General features: G+C 55.0%; 2 protein-coding genes across 4 annotated transcripts; both read right to left on the bottom strand.

Moving 5' to 3' along the window:
* Positions 1 to 6,488: 6,488 nt before the first annotated feature.
* Slurp2 (secreted LY6/PLAUR domain containing 2) lies at positions 6,489 to 9,623 on the bottom strand. The gene is made up of 3 exons (XM_008851033.3): positions 9,150 to 9,623; positions 7,088 to 7,192; positions 6,489 to 6,839 (listed from the first exon to the last, which is right to left on the bottom strand). Exons 1-3 carry the CDS (start codon positions 9,199 to 9,201, stop codon positions 6,703 to 6,705), a joined length of 294 nt encoding a protein of 97 aa, XP_008849255.1. The 5' UTR covers positions 9,202 to 9,623; the 3' UTR covers positions 6,489 to 6,702.
* A 768-nt stretch (positions 9,624 to 10,391) lies between these two features.
* On the bottom strand, positions 10,392 to 15,351 carry Lynx1 (Ly6/neurotoxin 1). 3 transcript variants are annotated; one of them, XR_607900.2, is made up of 5 exons: positions 15,196 to 15,351; positions 14,104 to 14,296; positions 13,853 to 13,954; positions 12,271 to 13,679; positions 10,392 to 10,854 (listed from the first exon to the last, which is right to left on the bottom strand). XR_607900.2 is itself a non-coding variant. In XM_008851032.2 (4 exons), exons 2-4 carry the CDS (start codon positions 14,153 to 14,155, stop codon positions 13,483 to 13,485), a joined length of 351 nt encoding a protein of 116 aa, XP_008849254.1. In that variant the 5' UTR covers positions 14,156 to 14,296; positions 15,196 to 15,351; the 3' UTR covers positions 10,392 to 13,482. The 3 variants fall into 3 exon arrangements, 1 of the variants encoding a protein (XP_008849254.1); XR_607899.2 differs by having other exon boundaries at positions 10,392 to 12,365; positions 13,256 to 13,679; XM_008851032.2 differs by having other exon boundaries at positions 10,392 to 13,679.
* Positions 15,352 to 17,722: the final 2,371 nt, after the last annotated feature.

Genomic DNA, 17,722 nt, shown 5'->3' with positions numbered 1-17,722 from the left:
TTGCATAGTCTTTCTGCACCTGGGCAGCTCCCATCTTGGGGCGGGGAGGAATGTGGCCCAGCCAGGCTCTGGGCTGGCTTTGTCTGGGAGGCCTGTGCTTCTCAGCCCACACCCTTCCCTTCTCAGTTCCAGGAACCTCCGGATTAGAGCTCAGGTATGAACAGGGTCGAGGCTCAGAGTGTGACCTGGGTCAGGACTCAGAAGGTAATGAGGATCAGGGCTCAGGTTGTTACCAGGATCAGGGTACAGCCAGTGCCAAGGATCAGGGCTCAGAGTGTGAACGGAATCAAGACTCAGTGAGCAGGATCAGGGCTCAGAATGTGACCTGTGTCAGAGGTCAAGTGTGATCTGGGTCAGGGCTCAGAGTATGACTAGGGTCAGGGTTCAGAATGTGACTTGGGTCAGGGCTTAGTGTATGAGCAAAGTCAGAGCTCAATAGGTGACCAGAGTAGATTCAGTTTGTAACCAGGATCAGGGCTCAGAATGTGACCTATGTCAGAGTTCAAGTGTGACCTGGGTCAGGGCTCAGCCTGCAAGTAGGGTTAAGGCTCAGAATGTGACCAGGGTTAGGGCTCAAAGTGTGATCTGTGTCCAGACTTAGAATTGTGAGCAGGTCAGTTCTCAGAGTGTGACCTCAAGGTGTTACTAGGATCAGGACTCAGCCTGTGACTGGGACAAGGCTTAGCCTGTGACCAGGGTTAGGGCTCAGAATGTGGCTGGGATCAGGGCTTAGAGTGTGACCTGTCAGGGCTCAGAGTATAACCTGGGTCAGGTCACAGAGGGTGACCAAGATTCCTGATCAGGGAGGCCTCTGTACCCAGGATCCAGGTTTAATGTATGGTTAAGGTGACAGGTTCGCGTATGACTAGAATTAGGGCTTAGAGTATGGCCAGGGTCAGGACTCAAGATGTGAGCAGGACCAGGGCTCAGGGTATGACCAGGGAGCACTCAGTTTGTAAACAGGGGCAAGGCTCAGTGTTTGATTAGGGGTTAGTATGTGTCCAGGATCAGGCTCAGAGTGTGACAGGTTGAGAAATTAGTGTGTGACTAGGATTAGGGCTCAGTATGTGACCAGGGTCAAGGCTCATATGTCTGGGATTGGTCTCAGAGAGTGACTATAGAGGGCCCCCACAACACTGCTGCTAAACTAGGACATTGTGTGTCCTCTTCTGAGGACTAACAGCTAGAATTTAGGCTGGAACAGTGATCCAGGGGTGAGATCTCCCCGCCGTCCCTCCCCCGCACCTTACAGTGGCTTATTTTCTGGGTACACTGGGATTCCGCAGTGGTGACCCTCTCCAGGTCTTGTGCATGCCCCCTCACTCCAGGTTGGAGGAAATAGTTGACTCTCTTGGGGTGAAGGCAGGCACCAGGAGAGGCCACCCTGACTCCTGTGTTTCTGTGCTGAGAGTTCATTGGGTCAGAGGGCCCAGTTGGGTGCCCAGGGCCTCCCTCTGCCTCATGGCTTGGGTCATCTAGCGTTCTCCGGTCAGTCAGTGTTCCACAGTCATCCACAGATTTCATACATTGCTGTGGGCCAGAGTTTGGGCACAGCCTTACTCTGCTCCAGGGCGGTACCAGGCTGTGGCTAAGGTATTGGCTAAGCCAAGGTCATCTCAAGGCTCAGCTGTGAAAGGAGAAGCTTCCGGACTGGCACGGGGCTGGAGGATTCCTCTTGCTGCGTGTCGGAGGCCCCCACCTCCTCTTTATCCCACTGCTTGGTCAGCAGGGCCTGCCAGCCACACACCTTCAGTTGCTAAGTAACAAATTGCCCAGCACATCACGGCTGTCTTTCTGGCTGTAGGCTGAGCTGGGCTCCGGGCCCAAGGATTCTTACAAGCCCAAGTCAAGGTATGGACCTGGCTGGACTTGAGCAGTGTGCAGGCTCCTTGGGGTACTGGCAGAAGCCAGGTCCTTGTGGCTGAAGGTCTGATCCCTGTCTCCTTGCTTGTATCAGCTGGGGGCTGTTCTCTGTCCCTGGGCCCCCCTGACTCTTGGGTTGTTGGGCTTGAATGACCTCATCCACCTGCAAGTGAGCCAGGCGTCTTGGGTCTCCCATGACCTCCACTCTGTCTTCCTTTTCTGCCACCGGTACCTGTGCTAATCAAATCCCTAGTTTGTCACATCTCCTCTGGCACTTCAGGTTTGCTGAAGACTGTCCCCAGATTCAGCAGTCTCTTTTCCTGCCTTACTAATGAAGTGCAAATTTGTCCTCAAGGCCTTACTCTAGTGGACACTTCATCACCAGGGATAATGGGGGCAATTGAATCGTCCCTTCCTATGTCCTCAGGGCTACCAGAGGTGAGACACTGTCAGCCTAAGTGCTGTCCTGATGTCCAGCTGTGAGTGGCTCCTTCTGGGACTCCTGAAGAGCACTGACCATAGCACGAATGAAATGGATTCTTACAGTGTGCTGGACCAGAGGTGTGCCTACATTCTGAGTGTCCCATGGCAGGGAGGTGCTTTTACCACCGTCTGCCTTTGCCTCCAGGTGATGGAGATCGCCAACAGACCCTTGGTTCTGGGACGTCATGGAAAGTGAATGTTGGTCTCCAGCTCCTGGGCCCTCGACCAGCCTTGGTGAGAGGTATGGATGGATGTTCTCCTGAGCCCCGGGAAGCTCTGCCTTTGCCTTCTCTGTCTGCCCTGAGCGTTGTGGCTCCTCCATCTTCTCACGCCGTCTTTTCAGGAGCATCTTATATATCCCGCGAGCACCGTGGCTTTTGAACGAGTCCTCTGACCGCAGGAGGGGCATTCGTCATGGTGGGGCAATTTGTGAACTTGTATGGCAGTGTCTCCCACTCACGGCCCTTCAAGGTTATGCTGGCCATGCTCATCATCAACTCAGAGTGCTCCCCTGTGGGAACAATACCCACGGCCTCCCTCCTCAGCTGGCCAGGGCCCGCCTCCTGCAGCCAGTCTCTGCTGAATCCAGGAAGGCCAAAGGGTATCCAGGCCTGGGCTCTGGCTCTCCTGCCCTCCTCTGAAGGGCATCCAGGAGGGCAGACAGGTGATTTTTAAATCAACGTTTCCACACTGAAAAGGAAGTGGGTGCACAAATAGCACCAGAGTGGTGCCCTGGAAAGAGGTCACTGTGCCCTGTTTCTCCTGTGCCTGTCCAGAAGGCTACAAATATGCACCGGCTGCCAGGGTCCTGAGAGTTAGACGTGGACAGTTTACACTGGAAAGGGGGCAGTGGCCATCTCTCTACTCATCCTTTGCATCCACCAGCCAAGCTTCATGGAGATGTTTCTAGAAGGACAGTGCTCAGACTCAGTGGAACTAGACCCAGCCCTCCACAGTCTCACTGTCCCTGAGATCATGACCCACCCTAGCCCAACCCCAGCCCTCGTTGCTACAGTGGCTCCTTCCAGGAGAAGCCATTAAACCTTTATCACCCCACACTCAACACCCAGACCACTCATCAGGCCCTCGCCAGCCCCTCTCCTGAAGGTCTGCCCCAAAGCAGTGCCCACTAGGAGCCACAGGTGTCTGGAGGACACTGCAGAGCCAGCAGTGGGCCAAACTTTAGGCGTACTCCAGAGTCCCACCGATTGTGCTCCAAGGGGCAGCACTGAGGCTGCCCCTCCCTCAGGCCTCTCTCACTGCGTCATTCACTGGGTGTACTTTGGTACCCATGTTGTAGCCTTCATAATAAGGGCGATGAGGCTGTCTGTCCTGCCCCCCCCATCCTGCCTTGGCACATCTCTTCGTGGCCTCCTTCTGCATGTCCTTTATCCATTAACTGTGTCACTGCCCTTCTGGGCACACGTGGATGGGCATACATGGAGGGCAGCGTGCTTCTTGGCATCCGGGGCAGGTATTTCCTCTCTCTCTCTCTCTCTCTCTCTCTCTCTCTCTCTCTCTCCAACCCAGGCTAGTCTGAACTTTCAATCCCAGCCTCCCAAGTACTAGAAAGCTTCCATGTGCATTTTTGAGTCTTATGTAGTTGTGTATGAAACTTTCTCAATTTGGATTTTGCGTCTTGGATTTTTTTTTCTTTTTAATTTTTAGAGGTGTACTGGATAGACCTTACATGCTTTGCAAGTCACCTATTTTAAAGTGCGTAATTTGCTGGGTGTGGTGGTGCCTGTCTGTAAGCCCTGCATCTGGGAAGCTGAGAAGGGGGTGGGGTGCCATGAATTCAGGCTAGCCTAGGCTACATATTGAGATGCTGGAGACCAGACAGAAACAGAGGAGAGAGAGGTGGGGAGGTAGTTTGGGCATATCCACAGACATATGCAAATACCACTAGTTATGTTGATAGCTACATCTTCATTGTCTCAGAGAGAGGAGAGAGAGAGAGGGAGAGAGAGCCAATGCCCTTGGCCATCTTGCCATCCCTCTGTTTCTGTGGTATTGTGAAAGATATTCTTGGTTTTCATCCCAGTTTCTTGCTATGCAACTCCTTAGAACTCTGAGGATCTCTAAGCCTAGATTATTTTATGAAAGCCTAAAAGAATTTCCATCTACTCAGCAAGAGTACCTTTCCTAAGTTGATAAATGGCAGGTAGATGGGCGCCCCTCGTAGTTCCAGGATGGGGCTGATCACTGCGAGATCCCTGCATGATTAGAAGGTGGAGATGTTCATCCCCACCCCCAGTCTCTGCTGGAGAGAAGCTGAAAGTTGTACTGATCACCAGTGGCCATTGAAGTCATTGATCATGCCCATATAATGAAACTTCCATAAAGCTCCAAGGGGACAGACCATGGAGCTTCTGGGTTGCTTAACAGAAGGTTCCAGAAGGTTCTGGACCTTGTGGGAAGAGCCTGAGAAAGCAGTCAGGCCTGGAAGGGCATGGAGGCCGGGTGCACCTCGCACACCTCTCAGTCTCTGTGTCCCTCTGTCTGGTGTTTGTTAGCATCCTTTGTCATGTCCTCGATTAAAAATGGGTAAGCGTAGGGGAAGTGTCACCTGGGTTCTGAGTCCCTGTGGCTCCTTACTGGGCTCCGAGGAGGGGGTTTATAACTAATCACAGAAATCAGGCCATAGCCAGGAGCTTGCAAATGGCACCTGGACTGAGAGGTGGCCAGGGGCCAGAACCCTTGACCTGTGGCCTGCAGACAGCTGGTATCTGAATTGAGCTGACCTGGAGGACCCCAGCCGAAGCCCGCTGCAGGACTGGCAGAAAGTGCGAAGGCTGATGATCCCAGGACCCGAACCTTCTCGTCAGGCCCAGTAAAACTCCACAGGGGAAGTTGCGATAGGGAGGCTCTGTTCACACCTGTGGGACGAGGACTTTGTCAGGGACATCCCGGGAGCCGGCCAGAGATCCTTTGCTCTGCACACACCCCACGCTTTGCACGCCAGCACATGACACACAGATGTCTGTAACTGCAACAGTTCAGACGATGCTCTGGACAGCACAGCAGCGCCACCCCTGGTAACAAGGGCGCCGAGAACAGGGTCTGACCTGGATTTCCTGGCTGGCGCTATGACTTGCCTCTGTGCCTACGAAACCAGGAGTCCAAAACTCAGCCCCGGGCCTGGTTGGGAGCAGGTAATTAAATGTTTGCCAAGTGAGTAGTTTCCACAAGCACTGGGCGTTGAACTCCCATGCCCACCCTGAGGTGAGTGGTTAAGCTGTCCTTGTAGCTCCACCATCTGTCCCAGGGCACAGCTTTCCCATTGCAGCCCCCGCTGAGCATCTGGGGACATGCAGGGCTTGGCAGGGTGGGCCAGCCTTCTGGGAGACATAAGCAAGGGGAGCTGGGTCAGCACATGGCGTGAGGGGTAATGCAGGACAAGGCACCAGAGCGGCAAGGCAGGTTTCCCCAAGAGGCACGTGGGAGAGGGTCGCCAACCTTCAGGTCCTTTTCCACAGTCTCCAAAGGCCTGTGGCCATTGGTAGTCCTTCTGCTTCAGAGACCCCTCCCTGACCCCCTGAGCTGTGGGTCTTTAGGAGACTTCGAGAATCTCATTCAGAGTAGAGATGTTCCCTGGCCCTTGACCTTTGGCCCCAGGTCAGGGATCCTTTTGACCTTCAAGGCAAGGTTAGAGGAGTACCTCAGCCCCTAGCCCCAGGTTGGGGGTTCCCTTCCACCTAGCCCCAGGGCAGAGTGCTCCTCAACTTTTCCTAACTCCACATCAAGGATGTTCGTTAAGTGCCTTTGGTCCCAGTTTGGAGTGCTTCCTGGCCCTCAGCCCCAAGTCTGGGTACTCCTTGGCCCCTAGGCCCAGGTTGGGGGGTACTCTTCTATAAACCAGCCCTGGGTCAGGGTGCTCCTCAGGGTCCCCATCCTCAGGCTGGGGGTGGGTCTCAAGTGCCTACAGATCCAGCACTTGCTAACAGTCCACTCTAGAGCAGCACCAGGCATCTGTAGCCCCCTATGCCCGGCTGGAGGCAGGAAGGTTCTTAGAAGAGAGGAAAGTTCAAGGGGGCTGTAGCAGGCGGCCCAAGTGTCGAAGACCATGACTGGTAAGAGATAGGGAGGGGATGAGGTGTTGTCTGAACCCTGTACTCCCATTAGTCAGCTTGTACCTCGAGATCTGGCCACCTTTTATTAGAGGGTTTGTTGATACCGGGGATGGCACAGGAGGGCCTTAAGTTTGCAGAACAGTGGAGTTAGATAAGACTTGATGCAGAACTCCTAAGGGTGAATCTGGGGCACTGTGGGCTGGCCAGGTTGGAATGGTCTCCAGGGACCAGACCCAGCAAGGGACATGGTTCTGCAGATCCAGGCTGTAGTGGAGGAGCGTGATCAGTCACTGTTGCAGAGATTGGACTGGCAGCAAGCAATGGACACATGAGGACCCAGTCCCAGGCTGGGGACATCAGGGCACCCATTGTAGCACATCTTGGTCACCAGAGGCAGGTCTGTAAAGCTGATAGGAGACCCTGGTGGATAAAAGAGAGATGCTCTGAGCTGCCCCAAACCTCTAGTCCCATCTACTGATGTGCTGAGGGTCAGCCCCAGGCACTGTGGGCCTCTGCCTGGCCCCTGCTCCAGGTAGAGTCTACCAGTTGTTCTCCTAGCCTGCCGTTGGCCTTCTGGGCACTTGCATTAGTTCTGGGCTCTGTCTGCCTCTGTCTTGTCCACTTGGGCAAGAAGGTCATGGTCAGACCAATCCACCCGACACACTCACGGGTGGCGATGATGACGCAGTGGGTGGAGCGCCTTGGGCAGCTGGACTGATGGGAACATCCTCCGAAGCCCTTGCACAGATGACACCACAAACCCTGCGTTGTAGCTGCAGGCAGAGGGAGAGAGAGGGCTAGCAGGCAGGCAACTCCTGTAGAGATGCCATCTGCTCTTCTACCCAGCACCTCACAGCTCTGTGGTCCAGCTCCCTGGCCTTCATCTGTAGTACAAGGCCCCTCTAGTCCTTGTGGGAGGAAAGTGGGGGCTGGGCAAGACCCAGGTCACAGGTGGGGCACAGGTCACCATGCCGAAGTCAGTTGGTCTCTATCCCAGGCTCATCCTTCTGCTACCCATGGAGCACAAACCCCAGCTCAGAGGCCATGTCCTCCCACGGGGCCTCTCAGGTGCCTGGAACAGAGTTCTTTTGATGCATCCACCACAGGCTGGCCTCATCACGTGCTCATACCTAGAGTCCTCTCCCTATTCCTACCACACACTGGGGTTTGGAAGAGGAAAGGAGGTCCCTACCTGCTCCTCAGGACTCCACAGCATCTTGTCACACTGCACCTAGCCATTGCACTGCACCCTGCTGCCCTGAGGCTCAGAAGACATTTGGGGAATGAATGATGAATGACCTCTAGGAGCAGGGGTGGTGGTGGAGCTAGGTCATTAAGTGAAGGAACAACTGTGCCTCATTTGGAGATTTTGCATTTTCAGCAATGAGGTCAGGAAGATTTAGTTCCCAAAAGGAAGTTGGTTGTGGGGTGCAGTGGTAAGGTCACAGGGGTAGAGCCAGGTCAGGATTTGTATACACAGAGAGGGCTTTGGAGAAGAGATGGTGGGAGGGATGATGGGATGGGCCTTGGGGCAGCAACTAGCCAGGCTTTGGCTTGTCTTGGGGCATAGGTGCTATTTCCATAGAGGAAGGAGCTGGGAGGTCCCAGTGTAAGGAGTGGCCTCTGGTTCACAGATGCTCCTGGGATACCGCAGCTCTGGCTGAGACAGGGAGGGCAGGTTAGCCCATGGCTGGGGGCTCCCTGTGAAGCCCCAGAAAACAACAAAAGGTCTCTGGACTTTTGAGTTCAGGGTCGTCTAGGTGGAGCTGGTCTGCCCTGGTAGCTCTGAGCAGCACTTAGGATTACGGTTCCGCCTCTCTCAAGACAGACTCCATGAGACCCAGGCCAGGAAGAGTGTCTTCAGGAAGGGACTTTCTGATCCAGAGTTATGGATGTACACATGGGCCTCCCATTCCATCTCAGGTAGACCCCCATGTCCTGGAGCATCCCCACCCATGGATGGAAACTGAGGCTCTGCCAGGTGAGGCCTCGGAGCTGGAGCTGACAGAGTTTGGAGCGTAAGTTACTGGTGGGTCACGGTTCTGCTTAGGCATTGGGTGTGGAGGTAGGAACAAGCTTGGGCTCCAGGAGATGATGCCAAGACCAGGCATGGGCAGTGATGATTGGGGGTGTCTCTGGGGAGCCCTCTGCAGGCACTGGGGCCAAAGTGCTGCAGCAGATGAAGCCAGCACGGGGGGGGGGGGGGGGGGGGGGGCAGGGGGGGCGGGATCGCTTCCCCACACACCTCCTGGCCAGCCTCTGCCATCAGGGACTGTGATTCACTGAATCACTTCTCAAATACATTATTTAATAGAAGACTTAAGAAAAAGGGGGGGGGGAGAGACGGGGGGGGGGGGGGTGTGGGAGGAGACATGGTGGGACATTGAGATGAAGTTAATTTAGTAGAAAAGACAGGGCTGGAGGAGGGCAAAGCAGCAAAGGGTACGCCCACGCTTGTGTGTGCCAGGCAGTGGCCGTGGGATCGGAAAGGCTAGGGGTAGGCAGTGGGTTTCAAGCTGAGCAGTGAGGGTCAGCGTGAGGACTGCATTGAGGGAGTTATGCAGTTCAGAAGGGGGCAGGGGGAGGCTGTGAGGCCACAGCCAGAGGACAGAGGCTGATGGACAGGGAGCAGATAGGAAAGGGATTCCCTCAAGAGTAAGTGGTGGCCTGGGCAGGAAGGACAGCAGTAGGCAAGGGCAATGGAGGAGGTGGTCCCTCCCCGACACTCACCCAGCTCCATGCTCAAGACCACGGCCAGAGGGAGCCAGAAGAGAAGCTTCATGTTCTCTGTGGTAAGGATGCGGCTTACTCCCTGGCCACTCCTTATACGCGCTGTGGATCCCACTCCACCCTTGCCTCCCACTGCCGCCAGCTCCCAGGTCTGAGTCACTTGTATCCTGGCTCAGGCTGGAGCTGGGTTGGCAGAGCTTGCTGCTTTGTGACCTTGGGGGAATCCAGTTTAATATCACAAGTCTTCTTCCCTCCTCCATGAAGTAGGGATGTCCCAATCATCAGACCACAGGCTCTTGAGAGGCTTAGAACAGGCTGGGAGCTCAGTACAGGTCCACCTTACCATGCAGCTGCAGGTCTGACACAGGCAGCCATTCCTCCCTTTCCCCGGAGAAGTGTGAATAGTACTTGGATGTCTTCCTCAGCAAGTCACTTTAAGAGAGTGTGGTGGGAACATCTTGGAGGCCAGAGCTTCCCCATTTGCCAAATGGGGCTTCAGCCCTATCCTGGCCCCGTCAGGACTGGGAGGCCCAGAGAAGTGTGATTGTACACTGGCCATGGGGACAAGAGGTGAGTGTTACCCATCTGAGGACCGTGCTGGCACAGCACTGAGGGAACCAGGCCTGGTAGTGTTAACCCAGAGGCAGCAGGAAGGGGAAGCAAGGCCTTTGATGTTTTTTTTTTAAAAAGGTTTCAGGATGGGTGGAGAGCCAGAAGGCACATGCTGGAGGGCAGGGGTCATTCTGCCTGGCCTGACGGGACTGGGGCCAGGTCAGGAACCCCATGTGTCTGTTCTGGCTGCTCAGGGGACTTTGCTGTATTCCCATTTTATGGGTTCCCAAATCCTAGAGGTGTAGGCAAGGCAAAGGGCCAGAAATTCTAAGAGGTACTGATAGATTCAAACCCCCTTCCTGGGGCATCGGGGGGTGGGGGGAGGGAAGTGGGGTCAGGAACCAGAAAGCCAGAGGGAAGCAGGAGTAGGAAGGACCTAGGGTCCTGTCTGCCCACCCAGCTCCCAGCCTACCACAGGACTTGGCCTTTTCGGTGGGAATGGTGGCTCTGCCTCTTCCCATGGAATAGAGGTGACACCCAGGAGTCCTGGAATCCTGCTTGTACCTCCCATGCTTGGGCTGGCTCTGAGGTCAGGACAGGAGCTTGAGATGGTCAGGGCCAGGAGGACCTACCAAGTCAGGCTAGGTGGATGTGGCCTGACCTTAGGCAGAAAAGGGCAGGAGAGCTGGGTAGACATGTCCTTCATTTGTTTATTCATTCAGTGGGACACTGACATCCATAGAACCCCTCTGAAGTGTGGGTACATGGTATTGGCAGGGAGTGGGCTGGGTGAGAGCTTAAGGTTAACAGTTAATGGCAGACACGACCGGCAAGGGGGGGTGTCAGACATCATGCAGCCATGCATACTCTCGGCCTCCGCTGTACAGGCCCCACACTGGCCCCCAGGGTCAGCTGAGTGGGTACTATCATTGCTGTGTCACCAATGTGCAGTTTAACCTACGCCTGAAGAGTTCAGGGCACGCAGCACCATGTGCAGTTTAACCTACGCCTGAAGAGTTCAGGGCACGCAGCACTGCAGGACCCCACGGTGCTCGCCCAGGAAAGAAACAAGCACGGGAGCGAGGGGTGGCTCTGCTTCTGTCTTTCTAGAATTTCTGAATTCGGACGAACTCGATGCTTGCTCCAACACACACTGCAAAGGGAGATGAAGAAGTGGGTGATCTGCCTCTCCTTCCCCAAATCTGGGGAAGAAGCCACAGGCACAGTGGCAGAGTGTGACCCGTGTGACTGTCCTCACTCCATTTCACGGGGGGCAAGAGCAGACGTCCTGCTCTGGCTCTCCGAAGCACAGTCTGGTTTCATTGCATCCCACAGAGGTACATAACACTCTATGGCACCACAGTCCCATTGAGCAGCCCCTCTGGAGAGACCTTCAAGCTGCTTCCAGATCAAGACTCCAGAGACAGGCACTGCCAGTCACCCTGGACACCATCCATGTCGAGGGGCTCCTGACAGGGGTTGGTGGTAGGTGGATGGGGAGGTCGGCTGACATGAGAAAACTAAGTGCCTCAGCTCTCTGTGCCTCAGTTTCCTTACCCGTCAAAGTAGCACAAGTCCTTCTGTAGTAGCACGGGACAGATAGATCTTCACCACACCGCTCCAGACAGGATCAGGACAGGCCAACTGGCACTATAATCCTGCTCCCCTAGTCTGCACCTCCCACTGGCACCTTCTGGGGTGTTCTGTGCTAAGCACCAAGGGCAGGCTAGCCAAACACAATACTGCCTGTAAGGGTAAGTGGCAATGTGGTCCTGGGCTGGGGGCCCTGTGGCCTCTATGGGGCTTGGATGGTTTCAGGGGAGGTGAGAGAAGCCCTGACACTGGACACTCTTAGCTTCTTCGCTTCAGAGCGCAGGTGATCAGGCCTCTTCCCTTTGTGGTGAAACGGAGGATCCGAATTCAGGGCTCTTCCCTGCTCTGGTCCAGGATGCCACTTGTCTGGGGACAATGGGCTTGCACAAGTAGGGTAATGACAGCTTCCCAGGCCTCTCCCACTGAGTCAGGGACCCACCTCTGATTCCTCCCTGCCAGTACCCTGAGGCTTGCATGGGTCAGTCCCAGTGCTGGCCACTTGCTGGTAGGGAGCTCAGGGGCAACCCCAGCCTCCTCCCAGTCTCCTGGGAGAGCTCATACCCACCTGGGCCTCAGGGGAAGACAACAGCCAGTGCTACTTTCTGGGTTTCATAGCCACTGTGTGTGCATGTGCATATGTGTGCCCAAGGGCCCCTGTACCGTGTACACCTCTCTCTCTCACCTCCTGGCTTGCCCTGAGACCCATTCTCCCTCTAGTCAGTCAATGTCCCATCCCTGGACCACTTCCCATACAGCCATCCTGTCTCTATTCCTGAGCTCATCAGCAGGATTCCACCTTCCCATCCCCCAGCGGAAGAAACTGAGGCAGAAAACCACCTCCAGTCTCAGGAGCAGAACCCAGGCCTGCCTAAGACCAGGAAAGGGTCTCCAGGATGGGCTCCTGTGGCCTGAGCTCCCACTATTGGGTGATCTGAGCAAAGCACTCAAGATGTAGTGACCAGCAGAACTCTCCTACCTGGTCATGAGGAAGTCCAGCATATGGACAGCATCCTGATCCCCTGGGCTGGGTCAGCTTGACGGATCTGCTCAGTGGGTACCTGAGCTGGGGTACTGATCAGGGAGAAACATAATAAGGCTCCCTACTTTAACCATACAAGCATGGAGGCAGATCTGTGCCTCTCAAATATGGGCTGGAGTAGAAGTTCTTGGGGGTCCTGAGACCCACAAGCTTCGGCCACAGCAGACTTCAAGCCCTCAGTATATAGGCAGCTACAAGGACTTGAGCTGACTGTGCTTTTGTCTCCCCAAGATTCACTGAGGGATTGGGGGGTGCAGGAGCTGCCTGTATGACCTGGGCAGCTGACTGAACTCTACACCACTGTCCCAGTCATTTGACCAGCTTGCTCCGGGGCCCTGTCTCACCCCCTTCCTGCCATGTCCAGAACAGCCCTGACCAGGGTACAGGCCAGACCAAATATAGCATCAACCACCTGCCCCGTGTCCCTTGGTCCCTGCTAGCTCAAGGTCCAGTAGCCAGGGTAGGGAAGAGGGGAGGTGGTGGAGGTCAAGAGGTCAGGCTGAGCAAGCAGGTCCCTCCTTGGACCCCAGGTAGCTTATAGGGCTAGAAGGGCCTTAGGGTAAGCCCAGGGAAGTGAAGCCACCCCTATTCTTGCCCATGGGCCATCCTGACACCAGCTTGGCAGGGTTCCTGGGACAGCTGACAGTTTCAAAGGGCTTCCATCCCACATGTGCCCTGGGAACCAGCTGGACTCAGTAGGAGACAGCTCTGCTGGGTCTAGTTCTACTTCTAGCCAGCTATGATCTGTCCTCCTCTCCAGAAGACCTATCCTCTACTGGGCAGACTGAAGCAGGGTCTTACTGCTAAAAGGTAGAGTTCTGCCACTGCTTCCATCCAATCAGTGTTTGCTGGCTGACTGACCTACCCTCCTCCCAATATAGAACATTCTCCCAAATTCCAGACCCCAGCCTGCTACTACGACCAAGCATCTTTGAGAGGTCCAGATCCACACAGCCTTCTGAAGGAAAGGTCATGACTTTGGAGTGAAGATTCCGGTGGTCAGCAGTCCTCCTGTGGATAGTCCTGGGCCCTGGTGTGGCTTAGGCGTCTCAGAGGGCAGAGAGTTGGGTGGGGTGTGTGGTGGAGAGGGTACAATTGTGTTTCTTGAGAATTTTATAGTGTGTGGGTCTTTTGGGGAGAACCAGAACTTTACAGCAAGCCCCAGAAGGTGGTCAGGAGTACGGGGATGAGGCCCAGGGTCACTGGGGCAGTAAATCCAGCCCTGTTGCAGAGGTAGTACTGGCAGCAGGAGGTGGCAGACGCATGCTTGGAGTAGCCATCGTACACAGTCTCAAAGCACTTGGGCACACATGACTTCCTCACTTTCATCCGGTATGGGGTGAAGTCTGCAGGGACAGGGGGCGAGAAGTTTGCCCGGGGAGAAACAGGCACCCTGCAAGGCCCAACCCAGGCTCGTACGAACACGGGGGCAGGGCCCTCAGTGGGGAGCTCTGGGAAAGACCCTGGGGTGGGTGGGAGCCACCCTCCCGGACCTTATGCTCTGGGGTTCCAGACTCACAAGTACGTGTGGTCATACAGTAGGTGGCCATGGCCGGGCAGCGCATAGGGTTGAAGCAGTTTTCTCCATTGTAGGCACACACGTGGCACTCCAGAGCCTGGGCTGGGGACCAGGATGGGGGTCAGAACAGGAAAAAACCCTACCTGACAGTCACACCCCAGCTGTCTCCAGCTAACTCCCATCCCTACCCTGTACCAGGTCAGGTCCCATAAGTGAGTCTGTGGACCCCTCCAAGCCTCTGTCCACCTTACCCACAGGCAGGCCCACCAGAGCCACCAGGAACACAGCAAGTAGGGGTGTCATGATGGAGATGTGCAGACTGTGGTAGTGGACAGGTGGGCAGCATGGGGATCCAACTCAGGCCAGGGCAGGAGCTGGGTGCAGAGGACTAGGGACAGGCCCTTGCCCTATCTGAACTCTTGGTCTCCTGGAGGTTCAGCAACCCTGCATAGACAGTGTGATCACAGCTGGTCTGGAGCAGAGCCACCCAACTCTGTGAGTGTCACAGGTTTCTAGATCCACCCCCCCTGGGGGGGGGTCGGGTGTGGGAGGGAGCAGGATACAGGGCAACCCAAGAGAGAAAGGTGAAGGGTGGGGCTAAGGAGGGGAGGGGGCAGGCAAACATAAAAGGAAGCCAAGAGGCCCTAGGGTCTTTGAATGCTTAGCCCAAAGCAGGACTTCACTCAGGGGACCCTTTTTCAAGGCCCCTTATGGAAACTTGGCACCCAGGCCGCTCCTGGCAGGGCCCAGGGTGCAGGAGCCTGGCCAGGGTAAGACTGGGACCCAGGCTTGGTCTCTTCTCGCTGCTTCCCCTCACTGTTCCTCCCGGAATGTCCCTGCGTGCGGTCCCCCAAACCCCCTGAAAGTGTGGGCTCTGCGTTCTGCGTTCTGCGTCCTAGACCACTGCGGGAAGGGCGGCGATGAACGCCCGACCCCTGGGGAAATGTTCTTCGGACGGCTGTCGGAGGGCTCCTGCCCAGGACACAACAGCTCTGCCGGCTGGTTCTGGGGTGTGGGACTGAAAAGCCGGCTCTCTGGAAAGTGGGCGTTGGGGAAGATCTGGACTACGACTCCCCTCCCCCGTCAAGATACTGGAACCGGCCCCTGCTGGCAAGGGTACCAAAATACGCTCCCACAAGACAGCCCATCTTTCATGACCCATTTCCCAGGCGCCAGGCCAGGGATACTGACGACCTGCGTCAGGCCAGGTCTGCGGCTTGGGCATCGCCCTCCCGGTTTCGGGTAGCAGTCCTGCTGAGCCAGAGCTCCCGGCGCGGGCGGGTACAGGGTGACCTCGCCCTCGCCCTTCACCACCACGAGCTCCCACCGCCCAGGGAACTCACCTCGGCCGCTCCCAGGTGCCTCCCGCGGTATGACGGCTGGTCCGTGCCACAGAGCGGGTGCCGCATCTCGGGGTGGGGGGGCTCTGCAGTCACCCGAAGAAGCGGCTCCCGGCAGGCCCCGCCCGCCCCGACGCACGCACCTCCCCCAGGACCCACGCTCCGTCCGAGACTGGCCAGGCTCCGCCCCCGGGACACACGCTCCGCCCCCGAGACTGGCCAAGCCCCGCCCCTGGGACGCACGCTCCGCCCCCGGGACGCACGCTCCGCCCCCGGGACTGGCCAAGCCCCGCCCCCACCTTGCGGGACGCCCACAGGACTCTTGACAGAAATCTGCGTCAAGACGCGCCTACTCTTGCGTAGCCACCCGGGCGAGCGTGTCCTGCGGACTCTCAGCTCTCCCACGCCCCCGCCGCTCGCCCGTCCCAGGCTTTTGGGTCTGGTGACAGATTCGCGGTGGTGTGCTGACTCTTGGAAGAGGTCCTAGGCACTGAGCCTTGGTCCCTGTGTGGGGTCCACTGGCAACACTTGGGAGCAAGCTTTGGGGACACCCCACAGGGTCGTTCTCACTATCACAATTCAGAACTAAATATTTTATGTAACTTTAAAAGTTTCATTTTATTTTAATTTTGTTTCAAGCAAGCAAAATTTAATAGGTTTTAATGAGCCCTGATTTTTAATTTTTCTGTTTTTCTATTTGTGAGGGAGAAAATAAACTTGCAACAACAGTTCAAGATGGCACCTGACCCCTCACAGCTGATGTAAGTGCACACAGGAGGGACCCACAGGCCTCAGAACTTGGACAACTCACAATCAATGAACTCACCCTAGACCACAAGAAGAAAATACACCATCCATTTCCCAAAAACCTTTACTCAGAAAGACCATATTCTAAGCCATCACATAAATCCCAATACACAGTTTGATCCCCAGAACCCACCATGGAAGGAGAAAACCAGCCTCTGATGCCTCTGTTGTGGTATGTATATACCTACACACGCACACACACACACACACACACACACACACACACACACCAATAGATAAAGTTTTAAATATCAGCTGCAACATGTTCGCATTTCTAAATAATCAATGTCAACATCAAATAGGAAATCAGAAAATATTTCTGTCAGAGGGCCAAAGCCAGTCCACAGCAATCAGCATCCTCTGAGAGCGCTGCAGGGCTGTGACTCTGCGATTTTCTCCTCTCCCATTTGAATTGTTACTCCTGACTTTCCCCCTTTGCTCTCTGATCACTCTGTTCTTAGAGCGGGGGCAAAACAAGAGCCTGAGACAGGGCCTTCACAGTAGGGCTCCACAGACCTTGCCTTAGCCTCTCCCAGGACGCTGGCAGTGGGGGATGATGACCCCTTGAGGCGGCAGAGAGCAGATCAGGCACTCTCTCGGGCTGTCTGCTGAGGTCAGAAGAGGGTATTGAATCCCCTGACACTGGAGTTACAGACGGTTGTCAGCTGCCATGTAAGTGCTGGGAATCAAACCCAGGTCCTCTGGAAGAGCAGCCAGTGCTTTTAACTGCTAAGTCATCTCTCCAGCCCCTCTGCTCATATTTTATTTTTATTTTGTTTCCTTTGAGTTTGATTTTCTCTTTGGTTCTAGTTTCTGAAGGTGGACATTTAGGTCCTTGTTAAAACTCAGAACGTGCTAGGCCAGGAGTGGTGGCGCACACCTTTAATCCCGGCACTCAGGAGGCAGAGGTAGGCGGATCTCTGTGAGGTCAAGGCACTCAGGAGGCTAGCCTGGTCTACATAACAAGTTCTAGGTCAGCTAGGGCTACCTAGTGAGACCCTGTCTCAAAAACAAAAAACAAAAGACGGGATGTTTTAAGGGGAGGTGAAACATCCCATCCTACAGGAAAGCTTGTTAAAACTCAGAAAATAGAGGTTGGAGAGATGGCTCAGCAGTTAAGAGCACTGGCTGTTCTTGCAGAGGACCCAGGTTTGAGTCCCAGAACCCACATGGCAGCCAACAACCATCTGTAGCTCCAGTTCCAAAGTATCTGATGCCCTCTTCTGACCTTCTCGGGCATTGCTTTGCATGATATGGGTGCACTAATGCACATGCAGGCAGGCAATACACTCATATATATAAAATAAAATAAAACTAATAAATAAAAGAGCCAGGCATGGTGGTACAGGCTGGAATCTCAGCACTCAGGAGGCTGAGACAGAAGGATTGTGAGTCTTGATTTCAGTCTAGACTACATAGTAAGACTCTGTCTCAGAAAAGGAAAAAAGAATAGTGTGTTGGGCAGGGGTAGGGGGTGTCAAGTAGATCATGTGACAATGGATGCAAGCTATTGGGGTAATATGAAGAGGCCTTGAGCAAGGAATGTAGTTAGCATCTGGATCTAAAAAATTAAACATTCCACCCTATGAAAGACTGAAAGGGTACAGCCTCACTGACACCTGGATGTTAGCACACAGAATTCATGAACATCTAGCCTCTGGGACTGTAGGAGTATTACTGCTGAGCTTATGGTGGTTTGTTACAGCAGTAACAGGAAATTAAT

The sequence above is a fragment of the Nannospalax galili genome, unplaced genomic scaffold (genome assembly GCF_000622305.1).
Source record: "Nannospalax galili isolate Female #2095 unplaced genomic scaffold, S.galili_v1.0 scaffold525, whole genome shotgun sequence".
Lineage (NCBI taxonomy): Eukaryota > Metazoa > Chordata > Mammalia > Rodentia > Spalacidae > Nannospalax > Nannospalax galili.
This window is presented reverse-complemented; position numbering and strand designations above follow the sequence as displayed.